Below are 18,429 nucleotides of genomic sequence, written 5' to 3' on the forward strand. Positions count from 1 at the left end.
GTAAACAGAGTGAAAGGGGTATGATGGGTGGAGCAGAGTGTGAGGTTAGTGGTGCAGTTGGTAGGATATGGCATGTGAAGATGCATTCACTGACCCTGACCACTCATGTGAGGTCATTAACCTCTTTTTTGGCACTGCATCCAGGTCCTTGGGGTTAGACTGCTGGCATTGACCACAATGGATACCTGCTTGTACTGCCTTCTCTATCTGTTCGGAGGACCTTCTGGCCCCCTGAGGAAAGTGGTGGACCTCTTTCCTCCTGTGCACCTCCTGCACCAAGGCCTCCAGTAAAGCATCCAGTAACCTTGGGCCACTCTCGCTGGCCTGTTGCACCATTTTTGTAGGTTCTTCCTGGTCATTAACTCTTCCTGAACCAATTCCAGCCCCTGCTACAGCCAGAATGCACCTCGTCTTTCTGAGGTGCAGTCTGGCCTTAAGCAGTGCAGGCTAGCTTTAAGTGATGCTAGCCTTGCATGAACTTGGGCCGCCTGCTGAGGTGTGCAGCCATTCAACAGTGTATTCAGTGCCGGTCTGCACACCACAACCATTATAATTAGCAGACAGCATGAAGTTTGTGATTTCAGGGGGGGAGGGTGTGATCTAATGTAGCCCCCTTTGCCTCTCTGCCCATTGCCTACACCAACTTAATTATCTGGGATGGGGACCTTGCTGCTTGGGGAGTGCTGAACCTAACCTCACATCATCCTGCTTTTGTGACACAGTGCTTCAATTTACCAACATGCCGCGCCACAAAGCTATTCAAATAAGACATTTATGTATAGATCCAAAGACAAGCTGAATGAAGTAATTACTGTAGTAATTAGACAAACATTCTAAATCAGCTAATAATTTGAATACTACCCTGGAGACTGTTGTTAGGCCCAATTAGTAGCGGAATGCACTCTGAATTTGTAATCACTTGCTTGAAACTGTACCAGATAAATATTACAAATTATCTTGAGGTTTTTTGAAAGTATTTTGCAATCAGTAGTTTAGCATCGTGTAGGCAACTGATGTTCAGTGAAACTGATTTTCAACATGTAGGGTGAAGAATTGGGCTAGCTGGCACCCATTGTTTGTGTGCTATGAGTGCCTTTGGAGCTCCAAAACGGCATCCGTAGTGCATGCACACACTTTTGGCAAATTGTGCCAAATGCCATATTGGTGCAAGGCAGAGGCGCAATGCATGTCCACCAAAAGTTTGCTGAGCAGCCAAATCAATCAGCAGTGCCATACTGAAGCTCAACACTGCAGCCAATGTCCTTTCTTAACCTCACCCAGTTCGCACCAAAGAAGGCCCCCACCAGCGCTATTTAAAGATGTCAACTACTCACAGGTTAGTTGCTGGTTGATTTCTTTTGACTATTGCTATGATTCTACAAATGTTTAATGCTTTCTGTGGTTGTTCCAAGTTTTCAAGTTGCAATAGTCCACAGGGTTTGGTGTGGCAGGTGCTGATAGACTTTTTGCTGACCTCAAGGCTTTTGCACAAACCAGATATGGGTGTGCTAGTACCTGTTCCCTTTAAATACAGTATGACTTGGAGAATGAACAGAGGCCACGCAGTGCAGAACAAGCTGCTGCAAGAGGGAGGAGGGAGTGAAAGGCTCTCATCAGCAGGCCATATCTGCTCAGAGTGTTCAAGGAGCAATTCTGCCACCTGGGATCAGCGAGGAACAATATGTAAGGTGTTTGCGCTTCAGTAAGGACATCTTCACTGAAATTTGACACTTGCTGCAGCTGCAATTGCAACCTCAGAGCAGGGCAAGGACATTATTGCCAGTGACAGTGAAGGTGTCCATGACAATGGACCTTTATGCATCTGGCTGCTCTCAGGCTTGAGCTGGAGATATTTGCAACATCTCTCAGTTTGCCATCACTGAGGCTCTCTATTCAAAGAGAGCTAACGACATTTCATTCTCTCTTGCCATGGACAAACAGGTAGAGCGAGAATACAGCATCGCTAGGATTGCAGGCTTCCCCATGGTGTAGAGTGCCATTGACTGCATGCGCATTGCCTTGTGGACGCTGCATGTCAACTCTGCTCTATATCGAAACTGAAAGGGATTCCACTCACTCAACATCCAGCTGGAAAGATTTACGGCACAGAAGGATGCCATTCAGACCATCATATTCATGCCAGCTGTAAAAGAGCTATGCAGTCTAATCCCATCTTCCAATTCTTGGTCCGTAGCCCTGTAGGTCACCGCAGCATAAGTGCATATCCAAGTGTTTTATAATGTGTTGAGGGTTTCTACCTCTACAGTCCTTTCGGGCAGTGAGTTCCAGACCCCCAGCACCCTCTGGATGAAATATTCCTCCTCAACTTTGTCCGAATCCTTCCACCAATTACTTAAATCTATGCTTCCCAGTTATTGACCTCTCTGCTAATGGAAATAGATTCTTCCTATTCATTCCACCTAAGCTCCTCATAATTTTATACACCTTAGTTAAATTTCCCCTCAGCTCTGTTCCAAAGAAAACAACCCTAGCCTAATCAATCCTTCCTCACAGCTAAAATTCTCCATTCCTGAGAACATCCTTGTAAATCTCTTCTGTACCCTCTCTAGTGTGATCACATCCTTCCTGTAATGCTGTGACCAGAACTGTACACAGTATTCTAGCTATGTTCTGACTCATGTTTTTTATAGTTCTAGCATAACCTCCTACCTCTTATATTCCACGCCTTGGCCAAAAAGGAAAGTATCCCGTATGTCTTCTTGACCAGCTTATCTACCTGTCCTGCTGCCTTGAGGGATCTGTATACATACATTGCAAGGTCCCTCTGTTCCTCTATACTTTTCAGAATCCTACCATTTATTGTGTATTCTCTTGCCTTGTTTCTTCTCCCCAAATGCATTACCTCACACTTCTCTGGATTGAACTCCATTTGCCACTTTTCTGTCCACCTGTCCAGTCAATTGATATCTTCCTACAGTCTGCAGCTTTCTTCCTCACTATCAACCACCAGGCTAATTTAGGAACATACAGGTTAGGAACATAGGAGCTAGAGTCGGCCACTCAGCCCCTCGAGCTTGCTCTGCCATTCAATAAGATCATGGCTGATCTGATTGTAACCTCAACTCCACATTCCCGCCTACCCCCAATAAGTTTTTACCCCCTTGCTTATCAAGAATCTATCTACCCCTGCCTTAAAAATATTCGAAGACTGTGCTTCCACCGTCTTTTGAGGAAGAGAGTTCCAAAGACACACGACTCTCTGAGAAAAAAATTTCTCCTCATCTCTTTCTTAACAGGGCACACTTCTTAAACATGCTCCCTACATTTAAGGCTAATCGTTGACAAACAACAAGGATCCAGTACTGAGCCCTGTAGAACTCCACTGAAAACAGCTTTCCAGTCACAAAAACACCGGTCAACCTTACCCTTTTGCTTCCAGCCACTGAGGCAATTTTGGATTCAACTTGCCACTTTCCCTTGGATGCCATGAGTTTTTAATTTACTGATCAGTCTGCCACGTGCGACCTTGTCAAAAGCCTTGCTAAAATCCATGCAGGCTATGTCAAAAGCGCTACTTCTCATTGACCCTCCTTGTCACTGCTTCTCAAAATTCAGTCAAGTTGGTCAGACATGACTTTCCCTTAACAAATCCATGCTGACTGTTCTTTACTAATCCATGTCCTGCTAAATGACGATTTTTACCTTCACTCAGAATTTTTTCCAGTCATTTTCCCACCGCTGAGGTTAGGCTGACGGACCTATAATTACTCAGGCTTTCTCTTTCTCCCTTTTTAAACAACAGTATAATGTTCACAGTCCTCCAGTCTTCAGGCACCATGCGTGTAGCCATAGAGGATTGGAAAATGGTGGTCAGAGTCTGTGCTACTTTTTCCCTTGCTTCCCTTAGCAGCCTGGGATACATTTCATCCAAGCCTGGTGTGTTATTCACTTTCAAGGATGCTAATAGCTTTAATATTTCCTCCCTCTCTATGTTTATCCCACCCAATAATGCACACTCCTCCTTCTTAACTGCTTCATCCCTCTCTTTAGTGGAAACAGACGCAAAGTATTCATAAAGAACCATGCCCACGTCTTGCGCCACTAAACACAAGTTACATTTTTGGTCTTCAATTGGCCCTACTCTCCTTAGTTATCCTCTTTCTCTTAATGTATTTGTAAAACATCTTTGGGTTTTCTTTGATTTTACTTGCCATATTTTTTTCAGGCCCTCTCTTTGCTTTGCTAATTTCCTTTTTAATTTCAGCCCTGCACTTTCTATACTCCTTTAGACTTTCTGCAGTATTGAACTCTTGGGCATCTGACATAAGCTTCCTTTTTTACTTTGTGTGCTCTTTGACACCCAAGGGGGTCTAGATTTGTGGGTCCCACCCTTTGTGGGAACATATTTATTCTGAACCCTCTTTAGCTCTTCCTTAAATGCCTCCCACTGCTCTACACTGGGTTACCTTCAAGTAGCTGTTTCTAGTCCACTTTTGGCAACTCACATCTCAGCTTAGTAAAATTGTCCTTTCCCCAATTTAAAACTTTTACTCTTGGTCTAACTTTGTTCTTATAACTTAAATAACTACTTTAAGTCTAACTGAATTATGATCTCTACCACTAAAGTGCTCTCCCACTGATGCCCCTTCCACCTGCCCAGATTCATTCTAAAAATAAGTCCAGAACTACTGCTTCTCTTGTGGGCTTGCTATGTACTGGCTTAAAAAAAAATTCTCCTGAATGCATTTTAAGAATTCTGTGCCCTCTATACCTGTTGCACTGAATTTATCCCTGTTAATATTAGGGTAGTTGAAATCCCCTACTATTGCTGCCCTTTTGTTTCTGCACATTTCAGCATTTTGACTACATATTCGCTCTTCTATCTCCCTATGACTGTTTGGGGGTCTACAGTACACTCCCAATGGTGTGATTGCCCTTTTTTGTTCCTCAGTTCAACCCATATAGCTTCATTGATGCTCCTTCTAGCATATCATTCCTCCTCACAGCTGTGATTGTTTCTTTAACCAATATTGCGACTCCCCTGCTTTTTTTATCCCCCTCAGTATCCCATACTGAAAACCCTGTGATTAGGAATGTTGATCTGCTATTCCTGTCCTTTAAGCTATGTTTCAGTAATAGCTATGATGATATACTTCCAAGCGTCTATTTGTGCCCTCTGCTTATCTGCCTTATTTGCCAGACATCTCCCATTGAAGTATATACCATTACTCTCTGAGCAACTCCTTTGTTGTGTTTTCCAGCCTTTGTTTCTTCGACCTTCCATACCCACTTATTATTTCCAGTTTTGTTTCTCTGCTTCCGAATCTATGCTCAGATTCCCATGCCCCTGCCACGCTCGTTTAAACCCTTCCCAACAACATTAACAAACCACCCCGCCAAGTTATTGGTCCCAGCCTTTTTAAGGTGCAAACCTTACATATTGCTATCTCAATGGCTGCAGCAAGGTTTCAGATGGCCTTGGGCGACGACCTTGATCAACTGTGAGCCTAAAGGTCTGGCTATGAACTGCATCATTTTAGCATGAGTGGCAGGATTCTGGGTTGGCTGGCTGACAGGCAACATCAAGGACACAGGCGGAGTGGCAGGAGTGGGAGGATGATTGCTGTCTTCTAGAGAGAGTTAGCATATTCGTGCTGCATGGAGCCACTGCTGCTCCCTCAGAGCGGTGCCTCAGCAATCGTAGTAATCTATCGGAGGACAGATTACTGGATTTCTGTGGATGCACTGCAAGCTCCTTTGAACACTAGAATTCACAGTCATGATGGCAGCAAGTTGACCTTGCGTGCAGCATTCTGAGCTTCCCCTACAGCACTCAGACATTGGGCAGCTTCTGCTTGTGCTGCAATGGAAGCTGCAACATTGGGCGTTAGATGTTGCATCATGGTTAGGTCCACAAGTGTGTGAACAGAGTTGGCCATCATTTCCATTCTGAAAGGATGGGCTTCAAGTTCTGCACAAAGCCTTGAGCCAAGTTAGTGCTAGAATCCTCCATGCTCCTTGACATTGACCATGGGTTTTCTGGCAGGATTTGCATTGTACCAAGCAATTTGTTATGCATACCTATTATCTATTTCTGTAGACTTCCCCATCAAGGTCCTAAGATGAGTCGTTTGCAGCTGAACTCATATATGGCCTTGCCCTCCGGTGAGCTGGCTCCTGCGCTATTCTTGCCCCTTGCCCTGGCTGCAGCATATTCATACCTGGTATCTCACCACATGTAGATTCCACCTATAATTTTTCCTCTAAGATACATGCAATATCAATATCTGAGCTGGTAGCTGCAGGTGTGAAATCAAGTGAAAGTGCCATGTATTCTTCATAATTGTTTTCTTAGTGTTCCTGCGCTGCCTGTCCAGGTGACACCTCTTGGTATCTGAAAAGAGAAAGGTATAAGGGGAGTGTTGTTGCAGGGAGGGGAGGAAAGTAACAGGTGCATGTTTGCACCATTTGTAGCTTGTAAATCAGAAGCATGTGTGAAATGAGGAAGAAGTTGGATATTAGATATGAGAATACTGCCATCTTCAGTGGCTTCAGTTATGGCCTCAACAATGGGCACCCCAATAATGGCTAGCTCCGTCTCCTCCAATGGGGTTAGGACATGCTGATGCTGAGACTGTTATTGCTATTACTGAGACTTGGTTAAGGGAAGGGCATGATTGGCAACTAAATATCCCAGGATACCGATGCTTCAGGCGGGATAGAGAGGGAGGTAAAAGGGGTGGAGGAGTTGCATTACTGGTCAAAGAGGATATCACAGCTGTGCTGAAGGAAGGCACTATGGAGGACTCGAGCTGTGAGGCAATATGGGCAGAACTCAGAAATAGGAAGGGTGCGGTAACAATGTTGGGGCTGTACTACAGGCCTCCCAACAGCGAGCGTGAGATAGAGGTACAAATATGTAAACAGATTATGGAAAGCTGTAGGAGCAACAGGGTGGTGGTGATAGGAGATTTTAATTTTCCCAACATTGACTGGGATTCACTTAATGTTAGAGGTCTAGATGGAGCAGAATTTGTAAGGAGCATCCAGGAGGGTTTTCTAGAGCAGTATGTAAATAGTCCAACTCGGGAAGGGGCCATACTGGACCTGGTGTTGGGAAATGAGCCGGGCCAGGTGGTTGACGTTTCAGTAGGGGACTGCTTTGGGAATAGTGATCACAATTCCGTAAGTTTTAGAATACTCATGGACAAAGACGAGAGTGGTCCTAAAGGAAGAGTGCTAAATTGGGGGAAGGCCAACTATACCAAAATTCGGCAGGAGCTGGGGAATGTAGATTGGGAGCAGCTGTTTGAAGGTAAATCCACTTTTGATATGTGGGAGGCTTTTAAAGAGAGGTTGATTAGCGTGCAGGAGAGACATGTTCCTGTGAAAATGAGGGGTAGAAATGGCAAGATTAGGGAACCATGGATGACAGGTGAAATTGTGAGACTAGCTAAGAGGAAAAAGGAAGCACACATAAGGTCTAGGTGGCTGAAGAAAGACGAAGCTTTGAAAGAATGTCGGGATTGTAGGCGCAATCTGAAACGAGGAATTAAGAGGGCTAAAAGGGGTCATGAAATATCTTTAGCAAACAGGGTTAAGGAAAATCCCAAAGCCTTTTATTCATATATAAGGAGCAAGAGGGTAACTAGAGAAAGGATTGGCCCACTCAAGGACAAAGGAGGAAAGTTCTGCGTGGAGTCAGAGAAAATGGGTGAGATTCTAAACGAGTACTTTGCATCGGTATTCACCGAGGAGAGGGACATGACGGATGTTGAGGTTAGGGACAGATGTTTGATTACTCTAGGTCAAGTCGGCATAAGGAGGGAGGAAGTGTTGGGTATTCTAAAAGGCATTAAGGTGGACAAGTCCCCAGGTCCGGATGGGATCTATCCCAGGTTACTGTGGGAAGCGAGAGAGGAAATAGTTGGGGCTTTAACAGATATCTTTGCAACATCCTTAAACACGGGTGAGGTCCCGGAGGACTGGAGAATTGCTAATGTTGTCTCCTTGCTTAAGAAGGGTAGCAGGGAAAATCCAGGTAATTATAGACCGGTGAGCCTGACGTCAGTGGTAGGGAAGCTGCTGGAGAAGATACTGAGGGATAGGATCTATTCCCATCTGGAAGAAAATGGGCTTATCAGTGATAGGCAACATGGTTTTGTGCAGGGAAGGTCATGTCTTACCATCTTAATAGAATTCTTTGAGGAAGTGACAAAGTTGATTGATGAGAGAAGGGCTGTAGATGTCATATACATGGACTTCAGTAAGGCGTTTGATAAGGTTCCCCATGGTAGGCTGATGGAGAAAGTGAAGGCGCATGGGGTCCAAGGTGTACTAGCTAGATGGATAAAGAACTGGCTGGGCAACAGGAGACAGAGAGTAGCAGTGGAAGGGAGTTTCTCAAAATGGAGACGGGTGACCAGTGGTGTTCCACAGGGATCCGTGCTGGGACCACTGTTGTTTGTGATATACATAAATGATTTGGAGGAAAGTATAGGTGGTCTGATTAGCAAGTTTGCAGACGACACTAAGATTGGTGGAGTAGCAGATAGTGAAGGGGACTGTCAGACAATACAGCAGAATATAGATAGACTGGAGAGTTAGGCAGAGAAATGGCAGATGGAGTTCAATCAGGGCAAATGCAAGGTGATGCATTTTGGAAGATCCAATTCAAGAGTGAAGTATACAGTAAATGGAAAAGTCCTGGGGAAAATTGATGTACAGAGAGATTTGGGTGTTCAGGTCCATTGTTCCCTGAAGGTGGCAACGCAGGTCAATAGAGTGGTCAAGAAGGCATACGGCATGCTTTCCTTCATCGGACGGGGTATTGAGTATAAGAGTTGGCAGGTCATGTTACAGTTGTATAGGACTTTGGTTCGGCCACATTTGGAATACTGCGTGCAGTTCTGGTCGCCACAATACCAAAAGGATGTGGATGCTTTGGAGAGGGTGCAGAGGAGTTTCACCAGGATGTTGCCTGGTATGGAGGGCGCTAGCTATGAAGAGAGGTTGAGTAGATTAGGATTATTTTCATTCGAAAGACGGAGGTTGAGGGGGGACCTGATTGAGGTGTACAAAATCATGAGAGGTATCGACAGGGTGGATAGCAAGAAGCTTTTTCCCAGAGTGGGGGATTCAATTACAAGGGGACACGAGTTCAAAGTGAAAGGGGAAAAGTTTAGGGGGGATATGCGTGGAAAGTTCTTTACGCAGAGGGTGGTGGGTGCATGGAACGCATTGCCAGCGGAGGTGGTAGATGCGGGCACGATAGCGTCTTTTAAGATGTATCTAGACAGATACATGAATGGGCAGGAAGTAAAGAGATACAGACCCTTAGAAAATAGGCGACAGGTTTAGATAGAGGATTTGGATCGGCGTAGGCTTGGAGGGCCGAAGGGCCTGTTCCTGTGCTGTAATTTTCTTTGTTCTTTGTTCTTTGATGCGCCTGTTACCCTTCAGTTAGCTCCTACTGGCTGCGATTATGTGCCTGCTCCTTCTACAAGAGAGAGGGAAGTGTGTCAGTGAGCGTCATTGAATCCATTTGGCTGATGTGGCTTTCATGGTTGAATAGCTGAAAGTGTACAATTTGTGATGTGGGTGTGAGGCTTGCAGTGGTGCTAGTTTGTCGGTGAGATGAATCATATGAATTTTGGTATGATGCCTGATAGATAGAGATTCTTGATAGGAGCCTGATGGGGGTGTAGTGATTTGAGTAGTGGCTGAGGCTAATGGTGTAATTAGCAAGATATGGCATTTAAAGATGCATTCGGTGACCTTGTCTATTGAACTTCTTGCAGTACCTCATCCAGCTCCTCGGCGTTGGACTCCAGGCATCGTCTTCCACGGCTATACGTTCCCTCTGCCTTTTGACCGTGTGTCAGTAGGGCCTGTTTTACCCATGTGGATACAGGACATCTCTTCTCCTTTCCATCTCCTCTGCCAAGACCTCCAATGCAGCATCTGAAAACCTTACAGACCACTCTCCTGTAAAGCCATATTTCATTCTTTCTTAAATTAAATTTATTTGGAGCACGACTGCCAGCACCTGCTCTAGCCATAATGCACATCACCTTTAAGTGGTGCAGGCTAGCTTTAAGCAGTGCTTACTTTAGCTGGCTTTTAGCTGGTTAATCACTATGTTGGTCCCCTGCTGATGCAGCCAGCCACTGAACAACGTGGTTAACACTGGCTGGATGCAGTAATGGTGGAAATGAGCAAGCAGCACAAATTTGGCTCATTACACATCATGATCCCACGCCTGTTTTTGGGGACTTTCGAATTTAGCCCCCCAAGTCTACAATGTTTTCTCTTATTGAGTTGTATTCTGCAGTGATCAATGCTTGGGCAAAATATAACTTCCCCAAGCATCATGAACATTTCAGACTGCTTCGGTCCCTAATCCAGATCAAGAGATCCCATGTAGAAAATGTTTTCCCTGCTGCGGCACAACTTGGGAGAGTGGTTAGAGTGAGTGAGTTTGGATCATGCTAATCAAAACTGACTTTAACTTCATCTGAAAATGAAGCTTTTGTCAAATTCAGATTTTAATTGAAATCACATTTTTTTTTCGGTGAGTGTGCTCCTGAAATAATGCCACTAATTCTGGTGCTATGCCCTTGTGCCAGATATATTAGAAGAGGTTGACTGCTCTTGCTTACGGATCACTTTTGAGTGACCTGTTTAGAAAATTGCTAATAATTACTCCGATGAATTATTACATTGACTGCTCTGCGAATAACCATGTATTCTCAGCAAGGACATTTTGTTGGCTTTCTTCATGCAGACAAAGGTCACTTCTTGCCATATTTTAATTAGTTAGTGTGGAAAATGGCATGTTTTCATCAGTTCATTTTGAAGATTAGTTCTGAAATGATAATGCTAAGAATAGTTCATACACAGGAATTTATTGGCAAGTTTTTATCTAATAGGTCAGACAAGTGTTGATAAGGGGACGTGACTGCATATCTCTTTTCAAATTGCAGGCCAGCGTGTCGTGACAAAAAGAAATGTTTTAAATGTTTATTTTTTCCTAATGTAATTATTTTATAACCTTTTCACAACAGCAACAGCTTCAGGAGTTTTATAAGAAACAGCAAGAGCAGTTGCATCTTCAGCTTCTGCAGCAACAACATGCTGGGAAACCAACTAAAGAGGTATGTACATGTATTGAAAAGAGTAATATGCTATGATTAAAATGGAAATGGCAGGAAAAGAAGAGGCATGTCGTTGTGAGATACATCTGTAGTGAAGGCTTTCCAGTGGTGTCTCATCTTTGTTTCCTTTCTGTTTTCTAATTCAGAAAGGCTTACTCATCAGCCGCAGTTCAGTGTGCATTAATGACTTGGGGATGCAGTCTTCATGATGGACAAAGAAATGATTATTGTGTCGTCAAAAGAAGTTCAAAGACAGACAGAGAATTTCAGTTTTCCTTAGAGATATATATTTCAGAGCATATAAATTAAGGCAAATGTTAAAACCCCACAGTCTGTGTGTAGTCTTCAAAGTCACAACGCTCTAATTAATGAACTGTGAGCTTCAGTTTGGACAAGTTGCAGTTTGATGCATTCATAAATCAACATGACAGGCCAACTTCTCCAGCACAGACAACACTTGTCATTGACTCACATCAGATGTAAACATGGTAGAAAAAAGAGTCTGAAGGAGGTGCAATTGATCAACAGAATTGGTAGAAAACCAACTTTTGAAACACATTATGCATGATCACAGGAGATGGCTGTAACCTCAAGTGGCTTTCTCCTTCTGGTGATGCTTTTTTAAATAGAATTTCTAACAGCTATCAAAAGTGGAATAGGAATTACTTAGCTTTTCTCCTGTGGTTTACAAGCCATAACCCCCTGTTGTTACTTTGTATAGCTTCTTTCTAAAGGCATCAAAAGTTTTTTTTTCCCAGATCCTCACCATTATATTTGAAGCCCAACAATAAAAGACTGTTGATGTCATTCTTCTCAAATATAAGACATTGTGGACACAAAATTCAGCTTGAGGCTACTGGTGCCATTTGGGGACCCAAATGGCACTTGATGTGTAGGCACACAGTTCAGCCACGAGCCGTGCTGAATGCCTTATTGGTGAACGCATTAAGTCGCAGCTAGCTCAAAGTATGCAGAGCAGGCAGATCGTGATGCCAATTAGCATGCAACACTGATTTGATGTCAATCAACAGTGCCATTTTGGAGCTCAAAGCACCAGCCAACATCCTCTCTTAACCTCTCATGGTTGAACACGAGTTACGTGGCAGGAAGAACCCCCACCAGCGCTATTTAAGGAGACCATCAACTAGTTTTTTTTTCTGGCTGTTGGTACAATTCTACAAGTGTTGCTGCTTTCCATAGTTGTTACAAGTTGCAACGGTCTACAGGGAATGGTGTGGCACGTGCTGAAGGAGTCGCCTGAATTCACGGCTTCTGCACAAACCAGTTGCTGCCAGACATGGGTGCATTAGTAGGATTACCTCTTGGAATAGAGCATGACTGGGAGAATAAGCAGAGGCCACACAGAGTAGGATAAGCTGCTGGAAGAGGAGGAGCAGGAAGGGAGACAGCAACCTAGACAGCTCCTTTCTGCCCATGAAGAACTACTATGAGTGAAATGCCAGTAACCACAATCCCAGTTCCCCATTCGCCAATAGTCCCACACTCCTTACATTCCCTCTGTCACATTGTTATCTTGGCCACAATGCAAAAATAAAAGTAAACACAATGTAAATGTTGCAAACCAAATTTACAGATTAAATCATGCCATATTACATACAACTATAAATTAATCAACCTTGTGCATTTCCTTAGTACCTATGTTCTGTGTGCCTTTGCCTGTCCTTGGGCTCCTACTAAGTGCTCCCATAGTGGCTACAGCATGGCTGGTGGAAGGCTGTTGATTTTCAGTGGAGGAGACTGCAGATTGCCATGGACAATGACCTCAATCAGCTCTCAGCCTAGCATCATCTCAGCATGGCTGGCGGCTGGCTGGCTGACAGGCAACAGCAAGGGCATTAGTGGAGTGGCAGTGGTGGGAGCACGGATGCTGTCATCCTGAGCGAGGACAGCAGGTTCATGTTCCATGGTGCTGCTGCCACTCCCCTAGGATGGTGTTGGAGGACCGATTGCTGGACTGTTGTGACGCCCTGCAAATCCCTTTGAACACTGGTATCCGCAGCCATGGTGGCAGCATGCTGAGCTTACACTGCAGCACTCAGACTTTTGGTGGAAGCTGCTTGTGCTGCAATGGAAGCGGAGACATCAACCATCAAACACTGCATCGTGTGCTAAAGGAGTTGGCTATCACTTCCATGCTGGAAAGATTGGGCTCCAAGCTCTGCGCAAAGCCCTATATCAGGTTGGTGCATCACACCTCCATGCTCTTTGACATTGAATGCAGACTTTCTGGCAGGTTTCCCAATGCAGCAAGCATTTCTTTGTGAATATCTATCACTCTTCTTCTGTAGGTTGTCCCATTGAAGTGCTCATCTGACTCCTTTGCAGCTAACGTATGTGCAAACTTGCCCTCTGGTGAGTTGACACCTGCACTATTAGATTAGAGATACAGCACTGAAACAGGCCCTTCGGCCCACCGAGTCTGTGCCGAACATCAACCACCCATTTATACTAATCCTACACTAATCCCATATTCCAACAAAACATCCCCACCTGTCCCTATATTTCCCTACCACCTACCTATACTAGTGACAATTTATCATGGCCAATTAACCTATCAACCTGCAAGTCTTTTGGCTTGTGGGAGGAAACCGGAGCACCCGGAGAAAACCCACGCAGACACAGGGAGAACTTGCAAACTCCACACAGGCAGTACCCGGAATCGAACCCGGGTCCCTGGAGCTGTGAGGCTGCGGTGCTAACCACTGCGCCACTGTGCCGCCCATCCTTGTCCTCTGCCCCATTCATGCTTGGTATCTCACCATATGCAGATCCCACCTCTGTGCTATCATCTAAATGCTGCACAGTGTCAGTATCTGTGCTGGTGGCTGTGAATATGAAATTGAGCGATGGTGTGTCTTCATCATCACTCTCTTCGTGGTGCTGCTTCACTGCCTGACCAGGTTGCATTTTTTGGGTATCTGAAAGAGAAAGACACAAGGGTAAGGATGTTGCGAGGGGAGGGAGGGAGTGACTGTAAGAATTGCATGCTAACACCATCTGCATCTTATAAGTCAGAAGTGTGATGAGGAGAAAGTGAGATGTGAGAAGGAGAATTAGGTATGAGAATATCTTCTTGAATTGATTCAGCCCTGCCACTGGCCTCGGGCACAACAGTTGCTGTTCCAATAATGGCCACCACCCTCCGCTTCATGGAGGTTAGAACATGGAGACGTGCCTAACCCCTCCAGTTAGTTACTGCTGCCTCCAGTTGTGCAACACTTGGTCCTGCAAGAGAGAGGGAAGTGTGTCAGCGAGTGTAATGTAATCTTTTTGAGTGCTGTGTCTGTCTTGGTTTAAAAGCTGACGAGTGTGTGTAACCTGTGAGATGTGGTATGGGGCTTACAGCAGTGGTAAGTGTATGAAGGTGCGGCAGATCATAAGAATGTTAGATTTGAGTCCTTATTGATATAGATTTGAGATTGATGGTTTGTGATTGATGGGAGTGTAGTGATTTGAGGAGTATCGGAGGCTAATGGTATAGTTGGCAGGATATGGTATTTGAAGATGCATTCACTGATATTAATCACTCGTTTGAAGTCATTGAACTTCTTGCAACACTGCGTTCAGGTCCTTGGGTCTAGATTGCTGGCATTGACCTCCATAGCTATCTGTTCCCACTGCCTTTTGACTACTTGTCTGATGGGCCTCCTGGTCCCCTGCCGATACAGGGCATCTCTCCTTTTTTATTCTTTCATGGGATGTGGGCATTGCTGGCAGGCTAGCATTTGTTGCCCATCCCTAATTGTCCTTGAACTGAGTGGCTTGCTCGGCCATTTCAAAGGGCTGTTAAGAATCAACCACGTTGCTGCAGGTCTGGAGTTATGTGTAGGCCAGACCAGGCAAGGATGGCAGATTTCCATTCCTAAAGCACGTTAGTGAACCAGATAGATTTTTTTCATCTCCTCCACCAAGGCATCCTGTGCAATGTGGGAAATCCTGGGTACCATTCTCCATTCTTTCCCTGGTCAGATTCACTTCCTGCATGACTGCTAGCACCTGCTTCAACCACATTACACCTCCCCTTTAAGAGGTGCAGGCTGGCTTTAAGAAGTGCTAAGAAGTTACAGTTTTGGGCCGCTGTTGTGTGCAACAAGTGAGCAGCATGGTTTGCGTTGGCTGCAGTCATCATCAGGTGCCCAAAATTGAAGTTGGCATGCTGCCTGCATTTCAAACAACAGGCGAGGACTAATCGTGCATCATGACCCCCAAGCCCGTTTTTGGGGGCTACCCAGTTTAGTGTGTTTTTCTTGATAATACCACATCTTCTTCGCCTATAACTTGGTCTATTACAGTTAACATCATGTTGGGTATAGATATCAGCTGTTGAAACACACTCCTATGCAAGATTCAGATGGGACTGGAAAAATATCAAAAAATTGAAAGTGATCAAAATACACTTTTAGATGTAAATAAAGGGTTATTATTTCAAGCCTCATGAAGCAATTGCACAACTGACAATTTACATAAGACTAATGGGGAGTAACCTCGGGAAGGAAAGTAGACCTTTGACAAGTATTTGAGGGAGGGAAGTGAGGTACAAGTTTATCTGGATATTTCAGTATTTCAACACTGATTATTGACCTGACAACAGAGCTGTGCAGGGACCTTTTTTGTATGCATTCAATTGTAAGAAGTAAACAAACTTTGTTGTATCCTGTGTTTGATAACTGGGTGGGGAGTACAGTTTGGCAGCATATTTGGTGCTTTTAAATGCTTTCTCTGACAATGGGTCTTATACATTTTATATCCTGGCTTTTCATTTGGACAGCATTGGTTTGAGTTTTCCTATAGACCAATATATTAAGTGGAAACAGCACAAAGCAGTCAATCCAGATAAATACTGAATTGAAGTGAGTAGTTTGTCTAATGGCACACAATCCATAGCTAAAAGATGTTTAGCTAGTGTAGCTAATACAATAATTGACTTTCCAGAATTGTTAGGCATGATTTAGATAACATCGTCATAGTTTGTTATGAATTATGTTAGATTATGAATGTTAGATAATTTCCTTCCATTCATTGTAGTCACAGCACAGTATTATCTTTCTATCAATCAGCTAATTATTCTAGGAAATCTGTATCAAAATTCTGTCTGTATGGTAGCCAGCATTATGACTTCTTATTCTCAGGCATTTGTTCTGCTGTCCCTTCCCTTGTCCCCCCACCCTCCTCACTACCCAACCCCCAACAATTGTTCCACAGTAGACTGATAGAATATAACATTCTAGCATTACATTAGAAGGAGTTTATGCTATAGTCTGCTCCCTTAATATCAGTAAATATTGTTACGACCAAGGTGGGAGGAGTGCACTGTTTATTCTAGTTCCACTTCTCCACAGGTCACAATGTATATTTAAATTTTTCCCACTTACCAATACGGTCAATTATAGACTCTATTTTTATCCCAGAATAAAACACACCAATCAGGTTTCTTTAATAAACAACAAAATTATCAGTTTATTATTAAAAAAAAGTCTTAACCAGTAATAAAGCAAAGATTGAAATATTAAAGTTCCCTTTCTACCTTAGCGTCTCACACTCACACACACACACACACACACACATATATCAGTTAACTGGAAAAATAAAGGAATTTGCATTTGAGAGCTCTATTACAAAAAAAAAAGACAAAACAATCACTTGGGTTAAATACTTGCTAATTCTTAAAGAAGAAAGAGAAAATATGGAAAGATGTCCTTTGTTTTAGTTTGACGTCCCAAATGCGTATAGACGGCTGTCACTGGGATATTCCTAGAACAGTTCTTTCCAGGCAGCAACAGAGGTTTCAGATAGGCCTTACAGCAGAAATGCAACAACAGGGGTTTCAGTTCGCACACGTTCAATATGCAGGGTTTCTTCAAATACAGAAGGAAAGAGGAGACTGACATACTGGATATGCAGGGTTTCTTTCCGAGAGAGAGAGATGAACTGGGTTTTTCTTGGCAGGCAAAAACCAACTGTCTTGTTTTTAACAATTCAAAGTGAAACCTAAAACATTCTAGAAGTCAAGCCTCCTCACCTCTATAAATCTTGACCTATCACTTCTCTGTAAATGTCTTCTCCAAATCAAAGCAACAAGCTCCCTGCTGGTATTTTATCTGGAAACAGGTGCCTCCCAGGAAGGGCTTGTTTACAAGCCAAGTTTAGGAATCCTTCTGGTGACCCCTTTTAAAAAAAAAACACAAAGTTCAGCATTTCTTCAAGCTTCCAGATGGATCAATGTCCATAATTCAACTATAATTCCTTAAAAACATATTTCACAAAAAATAGAAGCAGTCTCATAATATGAATGTTGCAATGTTATGTCCTCCATCCATCACACTCTGCATTAGGGCAGGTCCAAACTGAAATTTCACACGAATGCCTGGAAATTGGATTACGCCTGGATAGGGACATGTGCCAGTCGCAGTATATAACTGCACACACCTAATGAGGCTGGCGACAAAACAACGAAAAATTTGTCAGTTGGCCTCATTAGGATATTACCATCAAGCACCAGTCTCAATCCCAGAGGAAACTTGCCAGTCAAAGGTGGGAGGGGACACAAAATCAGCTGACTGAGACTCCAGAAGAGGGTCTCAGAAAAGTCTGGAAGGCGTGAGGAAGGAAGGCAATCAAGATTTAGGAAAGCATCGGCCTGCAGTTTTATTCTAGAATGGGAGGAGAATTCAGCTAAGTATTTTGAAAAGAACTTGGCTTTTTGGTGGTAGCTTTCAATGGTCCCTTTAAGAACACAAGACCGTAAGAAATAGGAGCAGGAGTAGACCATATGACCCATCGAGCCTGCTCTGCCATTCAAAACAGCCGTGGCTGATCTTAGGATTCAACTCCATTTTCCCACCTGCTCGCCATATCCCTTGATTCCCTGAGAGACCAAAAATCTGTCCCAGCCTTAAATGTCTTCAACAATGGAGCATCCATAGCCCTCTGGGGTAGAGAATGCCAAAGATTCACGAGTGAAGTAATTTCTCCTCATCTCAGTCCTAAATGATTGGCTCCCTATCCTGAGACTGTGCCCCCATATTTTAGATTCCCCGACCAGCAGAAATAATCTCTGTGTCAACCATATCCAGCCCCTTTAGAATCTTATATGTTTCAATGAGATCATCTCTCATTCTTCTAAACTCCAGAGAATACAGGCTCAATTGACTTAGTCTCTCATCATGGAACAGCCCCCTCATCCCAGAGACCAATCTAGCGAACCTTTGCTGCACTGCCTCCAATGCAAGTATATCCTTTCTTAAATGTGGAGACCAAAACTGACACTGTATTCCAGATGTGGTCTCACCAA

General features: G+C 43.9%; 1 protein-coding gene across 21 annotated transcripts in view; it reads left to right on the plus strand.

The window, feature by feature from the left end:
• Positions 1–18,429, plus strand: part of LOC137380025 (forkhead box protein P1-like) — a 621,483-nt gene that overhangs the window by 464,667 nt on the left and 138,387 nt on the right. For all 21 annotated transcript variants that reach the window (XM_068051516.1, XM_068051514.1, XM_068051512.1 and 18 more), the window contains one exon: positions 11,028–11,117. In XM_068051516.1, the coding sequence (XP_067907617.1) occupies positions 11,028–11,117 (90 nt within the window). The remainder of the gene's footprint in view (positions 1–11,027; positions 11,118–18,429) is intronic.

The sequence above is a fragment of the Heterodontus francisci genome, chromosome 19, assembly GCF_036365525.1.
Source record: "Heterodontus francisci isolate sHetFra1 chromosome 19, sHetFra1.hap1, whole genome shotgun sequence".
Lineage (NCBI taxonomy): Eukaryota > Metazoa > Chordata > Chondrichthyes > Heterodontiformes > Heterodontidae > Heterodontus > Heterodontus francisci.